Source organism: Rattus norvegicus, chromosome 7 (genome assembly GCF_036323735.1).
Source record: "Rattus norvegicus strain BN/NHsdMcwi chromosome 7, GRCr8, whole genome shotgun sequence".
NCBI lineage: Eukaryota > Metazoa > Chordata > Mammalia > Rodentia > Muridae > Rattus > Rattus norvegicus.
Window position 1 is genome coordinate 35,867,056 of NC_086025.1, and position 12,140 is coordinate 35,879,195.

General features: G+C 42.8%; 1 protein-coding gene across 5 annotated transcripts in view; it reads left to right on the forward strand.

Moving 5' to 3' along the window:
* The window catches only part of Poc1b (POC1 centriolar protein B), a 101,811-nt gene that overhangs the window by 56,295 nt on the left and 33,376 nt on the right, over positions 1-12,140 (forward strand). For 4 of the 5 annotated variants that reach the window (XM_063262850.1, XM_039080110.2, NM_001398583.1 and 1 more), the window contains one exon: positions 9,055-9,135. The exons of the other annotated variant lie outside the window; for it this stretch is intronic. In XM_063262850.1, the coding sequence (XP_063118920.1) occupies positions 9,055-9,135 (81 nt within the window). The remainder of the gene's footprint in view (positions 1-9,054; positions 9,136-12,140) is intronic. 5 annotated transcript variants of the gene reach the window in all.

A 12,140-nucleotide genomic window follows, 5' to 3' on the forward strand; every position in this document is an offset into this window, starting at 1 on the left:
TCTCATGTACTCAGACTGGCCTCGAACCCACTATGTTTTGGAGGATGACCTTGAACTCCTAATCTGCGTGCCACTGCCTGGCAGGTGCTCTGATAACAGACTTCTGACACCAGCACACCCACCCACGTCACTCCTGTCCACCTTCTCCCCTCCTTCACTCCTTGCCCTTGTTTCCTTACTCTCAGTCTTTATCAGGCCTTTCTGCTACTCTCGCTTGAAACATACAGACCTTATGCTCTGGGTGGTTTTGCTTTCTTCACTGGTTTCGAAGTAGGGCTCTCAGTACTAACTCAAACTCACCTCACACTCCTTATGCCCACGTGCTGGGACTCACAGGGTTTCACCACCACACCTAGGAGATTGTTTCTCAAATTTTGTCTAATCCAGTCATATTTGGGGATTTCTACTGTTGTTTCTTGTTATTAACATTGATTTTCAATTATATTTTATAATCCTATTGGATAATTGTTGGAGTATTAAACCACTATGCTTTATTAAATATTCACACTTCCCATGCCATCGTCTCGTGAATGCGTACGTGAGCTTGTGCCTGAGTGCATGCGTATGTGTGATCATGTGTGCATGCATGTATGTGTGTGTATGTGTTTGATGCAGTGGATCCAGCCCAAGCCCTCTTACATGCTCCAGTGACTCACTGCAGAGCTATGTTCCTAGCCCCCGTTTATTCTTACAGTCTTTGAACAAAAGAATATAGTTCTTTAAAATAATTATTATTTCATGTTGGGTGTTTTGCCTGCATGCATGCCTGCACCACTCAGTGTCCTTAGAAGCCAGAAGACAGTGTCACATCCCTTGTGACTGGAGTTATAAATGGTTGTGAGCTAGAATGTGGGTCCTGGGAATCAAACCCAAGTCCTCTGAAAGTGCTCTTAACCACTGAGCCATGTCTCCAGCCCAAGAAGAAAATCTGTTTCCTCAGTTGTTGTAGTTAAGTGTATTTTTTGGCCTTTTACAATCATATATTCATGCAAAGTAAATGTATATTTATTTTTATATTATATATAATATATAATTTTTTTCTTGACTGTCCTTTTCTTGTGTTACCAAAGTGTCCGTTTTTACTTTAGCATTTCTATGACTTAGCTGGGCTTGATCAGTATGAAGAAGAGGAGCCCCAACCCCACCTTACCCCCTACCCGCTCCCCCTTGACCTGTCATTTACCTGCTCCCAGCCAAGTGCTGATGACTTGAGCTACAGGTGCCCAGCTGAGTGGTATTTCCCTAACATCAGCTGTCCAGGCCCAGAGACATAAGCCATTTCCTCTGGATTCACCATCAGCTGTGCTCCATTTTAGAGAGCTAGAATTTAAAATGTCAACAAGTTGACTGAATAGCTTGCTCTGACTCTTTAGCTGAGAGCCCCGAAACCAGCTCCTTGTGTGGTCCGGTCAGGATGACCCAGGCTACGCAAAGACACTCTCGGCTGTACTTTTCATGTGTGCACTTAAATTTCTATTAAAAGCTGCCTTTTCATTATGGAACTAGAGGGCAGTTGTACTGCAGATAATTCAGAGAATGTGCCTGAGCATTTTGTGTGGCCCTCAGGTTGAACTTGGGTGCCTAGTTTAAATGACCTGTAGGTCTTCAGAGCTGTTTGAGTTAACTGTCTAGTGTGACTGACTTTGGAGAATACTGCCAGATTATGAGCCAGAGAAGTAAAAGGATTCTGTGTATAAACTGCCAATCATCTCATTTTAAAAATAAACTTGCAATAAAGCAAAATATAATGGTTTTTGTACAGAGCATATTTTAGCATTATAAAAATCATTGGATTATCAACTTATTTTTAAAGTCTTCACGCAAATGAATATAGATCCCTTGAAGACAGACACCTGCTTAATTTAAAACTAAAGCTGTCACATAGATGTGGTATAGATTAGGAGAGAAATACTGTACTCACTTGTGATAAATTATGTTGTAAAATAATTCTCTTTCAAAGGTTTAGGAAATGCTTTAAAACTGAAAACATTTTCTTTTTAACAAACAGGATTGGAGTAATTTCTCCTCTTTTTGCAATAGCCACGAATGTTTGATTTTTGAGTTTAGAGCAGTATAGACTCCCTATAATTTATATCTTCTTATGTTTTCTTAACCTTCTGCGTGAAATTGTTTGGCCTTTGCAAAGCCCACTGGCTTGCCAGCCTTAACTGTTGTATTTGTATGAAGGTAGGAAACCCATTAGAGTCTCAGATCTCTGCTACTGCCAACCAGATGTATAAATTACTAATCCTTACATGAATAAAGGGATGGCAGCCAGATGGTCCTGAGAATCCACCAGAGGAAGCCATGAGAAAAAAGGCATGGAGCACAGAAGCCTTGCTATGTGAACACCCCCCTGTGACGTGTTGCTGAAGCACTCTGTCCCCATTCCACTTAAGCATGAGAACACTGTTTTTCTATGTTGTTGGGAAGGCCATGTTTTTACATGGGTGTCTTCCCCTACCCTATTTACATTAATAGTAGTAGTTTATGTCAACTTCTTCAACCTGCCACAAGAGAGAACTGTACCATACTGCTCTAGGAAACAAAATGCTTTCTCTTCAAAGGGTATTCATACTACATATGAATGGCGATGTCCTATGTAGTCCGGTCCACTTCTCTTTTGCATATTTGGAGGATGCGGTGGTTTGAATATGCTTGGCCCAAGGAGTGGCAGAATTTGTAGGTGTGGCCTTGTTGGTAGGTGTGGCCTTGTTAGAGGAAGTGTGTCACTGTGGGGATGCCTGTGAGACCCTCCTAGTTGCCTGTGAGTCAGTCTTCTCCTGCTTGTCTTTGGAACAAGATGTAGTACTTTCAGCTCCTCTAGCACCAGGCCTGCCTGGACTCTGCCATCTTGCCACCATGATGATAATGGACTGAACCTCAAAACCAGTAAGCCAACCCCAGTTAAATGTTGTCCTCTATGAGTTGCCGTAGTCATGGTGTCTCTTTAGAACAATGGAAATCTTAACTAGGACAGAAATTGGTGCCAGGGACTATGGTGTTGCTATGATAAGCTTGACCATGTTTTTATTTGGAAGAATGTGGATTTGGGGGCATTGGATTTGGAAAAATGGTGGAATGCTTTAAGTGAGACTTAATGGGCTATCCTAGTACGAATATGGACAATATTGGTGCTGAGGGTTATTTGTACTGTGGGGATCTTGCTCAAGGGTTTTCAAAGGAGAAGAATGTGAGTATGTGACCTAGAGAATGTTCTTGTGATAGTTTGGTGAAGAACGTGGCTGCTTTTTGCTCTTGTCGGAGAGTCTGTCTGAAGCTAAAGTGAAAAGATTCAGATTAATTGCATTGACAAAGGATGTCTCAAAGCCTAGTTTACACTTTATCCTGTAGTTCAATCTTACCAGGAGTGTTTTGATCAAGCATAGCAAGCTTAGAAAGGAAAAGTACAAAATTTATATTTCAAGTAATAAAAGGGTACTAGAAGTACAATGGAGCTAAATCCTGGGTTGGAAGAGATAAGCAGATTTAGGGAATGGTGACTTTGGAGCAAGATCCTACCCAGCTAAGCTTATTGTTTACTTAGTTGTTGTTTTCATTTGGACTTTTAATCTGGAATGAACTACAATCCAGAAATGGAAGATTTTCATCTGTATCTTGAGGAACTGTGGCCATGAAAAGCTTAGGCCCAGGCCTAGTGATACACACCTTTAATCCCAGGAGACAGAGGCAAGCAGGTCTCTTGAGGTCAAGGCCAGTCTGATACAGATCAGGTTCCAAGTAGAAAAAGCTTAGGTCCAGATGTATGGTACATACCTGTAATCCTAGAACTCAGGAGACAGAGGCATACAAATCTACATTCAAGGTCTGTTTACAGAGCAAGTTGCAGGACAGCCAAGCTTAGGCAATGAAGGGTGTACTAGAACAAAGGGGGCTGTGTTCCAGCTCCAGCAAGCAGCAGAACTTGGCAGCTTTGGCCATGTGGATCTGGCTTTAGAGTCAAGAATAGAAGGGGCTACTGGGACAATTGATGCTGGTTAGCTGGAGCTAAGAAACCAACAGAAGAAACCAGCTTCACTCAGGTGAAATCTTCTGGGAATTGTTTTCTGAAAGCTATGTTCAGAGATATCCAAGGTTGTACCTCGTGCTGCAGCTGGACTTGGTAATGTGTAAGAGTCACCCAGGTGGTACAGGTTTTGAAGACATGAAGGAGTCATGGAGAGCAGCTGAGACTTGGCACTGTGAGAGGCCCTGGAAGGCCATTGGAGAAAGTACAGCCTCAGCTGCAGTTGACAGCCCAGGAATGAAGTAGTCATGCAAAGAAGTTGAGGCTTGCCACCATGAAGAGAGCCTGTGAGAAGCTATTGGTGAAGCCTAGTTGCAGTAGAAGACCCCAGTGTATTGGAGATGCCAGTACCATGGATTGATCACCAAGAACAGCAGCAGCAGTGAAGTGGAGTCAGGGTGCTACAGATGACAGAGCTGGAGAAGTAACCCAAAGCCTTTGGAGGAGCCCAGACGATCATGTGTGGATACCAGACATTGAAACAAGAAGCTGTGAAGTTGATGTTGCCTTGGATACTCCAAAATGTTAGAGATGTTAGAACTGCAGAATACCTGCTGAAGAAAGCTGCTAACAGGGAGTGGAACCAACCCAAGAAGTGTGTTGCAGTCATCAAAGCTGAAAGAAGTTGGAGATCTGAAGAGCACTTTATCATCAGACATGGATGGAGATGCAGAGTTTGGAGTTTGCACAGTTAGCTTTTAGTCTTGCTTTTGTCCACTAGTTCCTCACTATGACATTTTGGAATGGTAATGTATGTCCTGTGATGTTGGAGGTATATGATCAGCTTTTTATTTTGATTGTATACAGGATTACAATTAAGCAACTGGATGAATCTCAGAAGAGACTTGGAACTTTGGAGTTTGAACATTGTTGAGACTCCTATAAACTATGGGACTTTGGAAGTTCGACTAAATGTATTTTGTATTATGCTATGTTTAGGTATGGCCCCCATAGACTCATATGTTTGAAAAAGCCTAGGAGGCCAGGGAGTGGAATGTGGTGGTTTGAAAATCCTTGGCCCAGGGATTGGCACTATTTGGAGGTGTGGTCTTGTTGGAGGATGTGTAAGACTGTGGGGGTGGCCTTTGAAACCCTCCTCCTAGTTGCCTGTGAGCCAGTCTTGTGTTTTCCTTTTGTCTGCCTGTACACTGCCATGCTTCCTGCTGTGATGATTAATGGACTGAATCTCAGAACCAGTAAGCTAACCCCTGTTAAATGCTGTCTTACAAGAGTTACTTTGGTCATTGTATCTCTTTACAGCAGTGAAAACCCTAACTAAGACAGTGGGAAAACAGGACAACCTCCTAAGTGGTCACAATAGATCCCTGTAAGACTAGGGAGCATAATATTAGAAGGGATTGCAGTTAAGTCAAAATCATTAATGAAAGAATTATCTTGATTGCTTTCAACTTCAGAATGGCTACTTGAATAGCACCATCATCTACAAATTATGAATGAAATTCTGTGTTGCTTTGTAGAACGGAACAATCCTTTTTATATAACTAAATATTTTATGATATCCTAACCAAGATTTATTGGTGAAAATTCTATCATGATTAATAGAAATCTTCAAATCTTAGGTCATGATCTACTTTAGTCTGCTAATGAGGTTAAAGACATTACCATTGGGTATGAAAGTATAATTTCCTGTCTACCAATTCTATATTTTAATTCTAGCTGAACTACATACATTGTTTTGAGGAGCTTACATGACACTAATAATAGTAACAATTACTTAAGCCTATATAGTATTTTTCTATGTCTTTACATCAGTTATATAATAGGGCTGTAAACATTGAAAGTCAGTAATGCTTTTATGCACATGAGAATTCAGGTGAGTAGATGCTGAGGCTAGTAGCTGATGATGCCGGAACTCTGGCCCACTGTGCAGCTCTGCCCATCTATGGCAGTGCTTTGGTTTAATAAGAGCTCAAATCTGGCCCTGTCAGTAGACACTAGCGTGTCTCTGTGCTGGAGGTCCTTGCTTTAAGGGCTCATCCCCTGTCCTTCAGGAATGTGTAGTCTACGGAAACATTACAGCCTGTGTTGGAATGTATGTTCTCGAGCTTGGTGATGTAGACCCTTAGGCCAGAGGTGGGGGGGGCGGGTACCTTCAAGATTCCATACAGCCTCCTTCTCAATTGCCCCTCTGTTCAGGTAATGAGAGCCCACCTCTCAATCCACTCCATTTCAAGGCTACTTGGTTTACGTAGAGGAATTTGTTCTTCAGTGTAATAAAATGCTATTAGTTACATAAGTTCCAAACTTGTAGAAAGTCAAAGATTTTTCTACAGGAGGGGCCGATTCTTTCCTTGTTTAAGACTTAAACCTTCTGAGCAGTTTGTTTCCAGAGCAAAGCTAAGTCAGTGTGCTTCTCTATACCTACACTAGGTGGCAGCAGAGAAAAGATAACAGTGTCTATTTTGCCTAAGACAAAAGCGTGAGGTCTGTGGTATCTCCTCTTTACAGAAATGGATGAGGAAGTGTTGGTTTTCTACTGGAAAACGGCAGGAAGGAAGAAGTGTTGGCCAACTAAGCGAGCTTTCCTCCATTCTTCTCCCCCCTTTACCATGTCTTACAGTCAGGCACCTCCACTGTAACACAGTGGGCTGGATAATTAGAAGATATATTCCTAAAACAGCAGCTAGGGGACTAAGCATGGTGGCACATGTGTCTGTAATCCCAACACTTGAGAGTCAAAGGGAAAGGGACTGAGAGTGAGGCCAGCTTGTGGTGCATAGCCATGGTGAGGTCGGTCCTCAACCAGGCCAGCAAGCGACCTCCGCAGGTAAAGGTTTCTGCAGCGCTGCCTGCCAACCTGATTCCAATCCCGGATCCACTCGGTGGAAAGAAAGATCCAAATCTCACAGATTGTCCTCCAGCCTCCACACATGTGCCATGGTGCAATCACGTGTGTAAGTGTGCACGTCCTCACACATACACATACATAAATCTAACCCAAGGTACAGCTCTGTCCTCCAGACCGAGTGCCTTCAATCCCTCAGTCGATCACTCTTCTTGCTGGGAGCTCAGCCCACAGGGAAAGCAGTGTCCAGTGGCTCTCCCCAGTGGGTCTCTCTAAAGCACTTAAACTCCAGCCTCACGGTTCCCCCAAATTTCTTTGTAATCTGGCCTTTGTCAACTCCAATCTGTTTCTGTCTCTTTTCCTGTCCCTGGACATTTGTTCATTTGCACTATGGCTGTGCTCGGCTGGTGGGGGTGGGGGTGGGGTCTTTATTGCACCCTGTGTCTATGACTTGCTTTCTGAAGTGTATTTTGTTTTTATTTTGGTGTGGAGAAGCCGTGTTAAGCTGTGTTTCCTTTCTAAAGTCCTTGTGGCTGGGCCATCAGCTAGAGTTCCTTTCTGGCCCTGAGTGTACCAAGTGCTGTCCGGTTGGTCCTGCAGTCTGGGTGCTCTTTGGCTCTCGTCTTTGAACTAAAGATGACTGCTTTTTTTTTTTTTTTTTTTTTTTTTTTTTTTTTTTTTTTTTTTTTTTTGGTTTGCCCTGCAACCTTTGAATTTAAAAATGACTTCCCTCGGAGGTAGTCATCGATCCAGGAAATCATTCTTCTTTCTCTGTAATTTTACTACACAGGTATTTTCAAATCTTTAATTAAATACTGTTTAGCTTTGAACGGTCAGAAACTTTGAGGTAAATGGAGTTGTATTGAGTATGTTTTACTGTAACTTGCCTTTTTATTTCATATAAAAAAAAAACCCTGAGATGTATGTATAACGTGACCTGACCTACTTATATAGTGTGCAGAGCTGTGTTCTCCTCGACTTCACTGCCGTGTGGTGTCTCAGTGACTTTACCTCACAGCCAGTCTCTACAGTATAGCTTAGCGTTGGTTACAAAGTGCTATGCGCACTGCTGACAATATGGAGGAGCACTCTGGTGTTTGCAATGGTGTTTCTTACCGTTTCCACTTTTCCCTCGGATAATGAGTTTATGAAGGCAAGCCCATTAGCCATTAGGGTCTCACGTCTGTAGATGTTTTCATGGAATTTCTGTTTTCTACATTTCCGTGGATAAGCTTGTGTATAGATTTTAGATATCCGCCCGTTCCTGTATTCAACATCGTAATGATCCTCATGGCGGCACAACTCTCCCACAGCAGCTGTGATCACAAGTGCCTTTCCCCTCGCTGGCAGCTTCTGCTTTTCTGGTTTTTCAGATGCTCTTCTCCACCTCTGGTTGAACAATGACTGTAGTTGTTTACTCTTGCTGGTCTTACTGGTTGTTCATCACATTTGGGTTCCGCTCACCTCCTGCCATCCCCTCCTAGCTGGGATCTGTGTTCCTTGCCAGTTTTTAAAACGGTCCATCATCCGTGCTGTAGACTGATGCCATTGAATCTTACTATTGGTTTCTTCTTACTATTTGGCCTGCTTCCAAGCCATCCACAGTATAGCTTTGTTTACCTGAAACTTTCATGTCAATGATGTCTTAAAATTTCACATGCATTCCTGGCGGATTTTCTTCAGTTTTATAGTATTACACATGCCCTTCTAATACTATCTGTATTTTAAGTTCATGTTGAAATCCATTTGGGTTTGTGCGTTGAGTGGGGTTAACAGTGTCCTTTGGTTCTCTTAGTGGGGCTGGGGACTCAGAAGTAGATTCTGCTTAGTTCTCCATTGGTAATCACTGCGTTTTTTAAATGAAAGTTTATAATTTCCTCTCTGGTTCTTACATCTTAACATTCTATTTCTTCTTGTTTTAATGTACTGGCTAGGATATTTTCTGCATTTCTTGAGGTGGGTCTTTCTATTTTAATATTCCTCTGTAGGTGAATTACATTGCTTTTAAAATATGAAAATGACCATTTCTTGCCTAAGTTCAACATTGTCAATATCATAAATGTTGGTAGGGTTAGTGAATTCATATTTTGCCAATATTTGTGTCTTTATCAATGAGTACATGCATTATTTTTAGAATATATTATAAATACTCTGTGGTTCTTTAGTATCGGTCCCTTATGAGAAAAGATATCACATTAACTTGTTTTACGTGTGCACACAGATCAATCCAAAACTTGAGGTAATGGACTTGCACAGTTCTTCTCCCCCAGTTGTGGATGTCCTTTCTTTTGATTCAACCACAGTAAGTCATTTTTCTTTAACTTAAGCATTGTTAAACCATTTATCACAGTCTATTTCCTGTAAGAGTCAGGAATAAAATGTGAACTCTGGCAACCTAACATTTCAGCACAGCAAAGTCATTTCTAAGTTTCTAAAAAACCACCAGGGGGAGCAGCAACCATTTCCAGAACAGTTTTACCTTTGAAGACATTAAACTCCGTCTAATTCACCCTCCCTACTTAATTCCTTGCTACCCTGCTACCCTGTCCCCTGCCTCCTGCCTTCCTCCCTCTGCCCCTCTCGCCCCCCACTTGCTCCCTGCTGTCTTCTCCCTGTTCCCTGCCCCCTACTTCCTGCCTACCCTGTTGCCTGCTCCCCCTGGCCTCCACCCGCTGGCCCCTGTCCTCTGCTCGCTGTGCCCTGCTCCCTGCCCTGGGCCCCTACACTGCTGTCACAGAGCAGGCTCTGCTCCACTGCTCGAAGATGGCAATTCCTCCGCTCTGTTTTGTTATTCCCAATGGGTTGTCCAGAAATGAAGTATCCCTAATACTTAGATTTATGTTTATAAAAGTTATCTGTGTGTTTTATAGTTTGAGCATCTGAAGGCTTCAGAAACAACTTGAGCCTTTTACCTTCTGAGTTGCCCTCTCTTCTACACCAATCACAGTAACCTGATGATTAGTGCAAGCCCTGCTCGAAGAGCAGGAAGAACAGCGCTGCCTTTGACAGCATTGCTGCTAAGCTGTCCATTTAGTTCAGTATTGTGGGTAAAACTTTAAAGAAACACAGCCTGACATATCGACTCTAGCAGATGCCAAGAAGAGTATCTGGTGCAAAGGAGTTCTGCCTGCACTGAGGAAGTGCTCCAGTTCTCCAGTTATGAAGTGTCCTTTCATCGTTAGTTAATGTTCTTCTCTGAGAAGATGCAGTGACAAGAGCCACACAGCAGCAAGCAGGCGCTCACTGTGAAAGGGAAGGCGTGAGTCTGGTGGAGCTGATCTGTGCTTACTGTGCTCACATCTATAACCCAGCAGCATTTCCGCACGAAGGAGCGACTTGTGCAGTGGAATTTAACTAAACGTTAACCAGCTATCTGAAACTTGGCACAGAGCTTTGCCGTAGTTAGTCTTCAATGAATTTGACACAGCCCATGACATTGACCTTATATATTCCAGTGAGCTGACTTTGTATCCTGGAGATAGGCAGCTTGTGACCTAACTAGCAGGCTAAAATTTAGTGCTCCTGACCTAGAAACTATCTCAGGGTTTTTGTTCTACTTTTTGAGACATACTCTCCCTGCCAAGTACCCTTTAAGCTTTGCAAAGACTCATGACTTGGGGCTGGAGAGATAGCTCATCAGTTAAGAGCACTGACTGCTCTTCTAAACGTCATGAGTTCAATTCCTAGCAACCACCTGGTGGCTCACAACACTCTGTAATGGGATTGATGCCCTCTTCTGGTGTGTTTGAAAATAGCTACAGTGTATTCAAAAAGCAAAAAAATAAACAAACAAGCAAACACACAAAAACTTCCCGACTTGAAGACTCTAAGTGTTCTCAAGAGTTTGCTATGAAGGTGGGCTTGTCACCAGCTAGAACAAAAGGGTACTTATCCCTTGAAGATAACCCAGGGGAACCAGAGTCAGCTAGTTTATGTGGTATGCGTGGGACTTTGATGTAGGAGTGTCATCCACAAGAGGGGAGCACTCCATAAAACAGTCAGTTGTCCACAAGAAGGGAGCACTGGCCTGAGAAATGTGAAAATGCCTTTTTGAAACAGAGCCAGTCGAATATCAGTGACTTCACTTTACAAGAAAGATTCTAAGGGATGATTTTAAAAGTAGCCATGCCAAGCACCATGGCACATTCTAATTTAGAATTCAGAAGTCAGGGGCAGGAGGTTTTGCGTTTGAGGCTATCTGAACTATATAGTAAAGACTTGGAGAGACAAAGGGCTGGGAACGTGTGTCTATAGCAGTTTGCCCAGCACACAGAAGCTACACTAAAGTGAGTCTTAGCGGCCCTCTCGTGTCTCCCTGTGGAGAGGAAGTTAGGCATGCAGTGTAACGGTGGCATCTTTGTGGCTTGCACTTCTGTCTCTGATGCCTGACAGAAATTTTGATATAATATTTGCCCATCAAAATCAGTTGTTACCAATCTGTATTTTTAAAGCACAGTTGCTCCCACCCCCCAGGTGTTTCTCTGCAAAAGGTTAGTATTGGCTACCATATACTATATACCATATACCATATACCATATAGACATGGTTTTAAACTGTTTATCTTCTCAAATACCTTAATTTTATTTTGATTCATTCAAGTCACCTATATAATTTTTTGGCTTTTTAAAGAATTTTTTCTTTAGGGTTCTGGTTGAGTCTTAATATTTTCACAGAAATGGGCCATGGGTCTGCCATCAAATTTTGAGTCAGAGATGGGTAGGAATAGCCCAGCAGTTGAGGTTTTGCTAGCATGCTTGAAACCCTGAGCTCCATCGCTAACCTGGGAGGAGATTATTCATAGCCATTTAGCATCTACCATCTACGATGTGGCTGCACAGGTAGGGTGTTCCAGAGTCACTTTGCCACTCTCCTCAAATAGGAATAAGACTGGAGAACTAAAGAGATAGCTCTGTCTGTAAAGTACGTGCCATGGAAGCAGGGGGATCTGAATTCTCAAAAACCGTGTATAAAGCTGGGTGTAGTGGGGAGAGCCAGTAATCCTAGAGCTGAGGAGAGCCTGGATATGAGGGTATCGGGGCTCAGTGACCAGACGGTCTAGCCTAGTTGGCAAGGTCCAGGCCAGGTAGAGACCTAATCTCAAAAGACAAAGTGAATGACTTCCAAGAATGGCACCTGAATTTGACCTCTGGTTTCCATGTTTACCTACATATGCTACCTACAGACAGACAGACAGACAGACAGACAGACAGACGACAGACACAGGCAGAGAGAGAGAGAGAGAGAGAGAGAGAGAGAGAGAGAGAGAGAGAGAGAGAGACCTGTTACCTTCAGGTAAATTATAGTCTT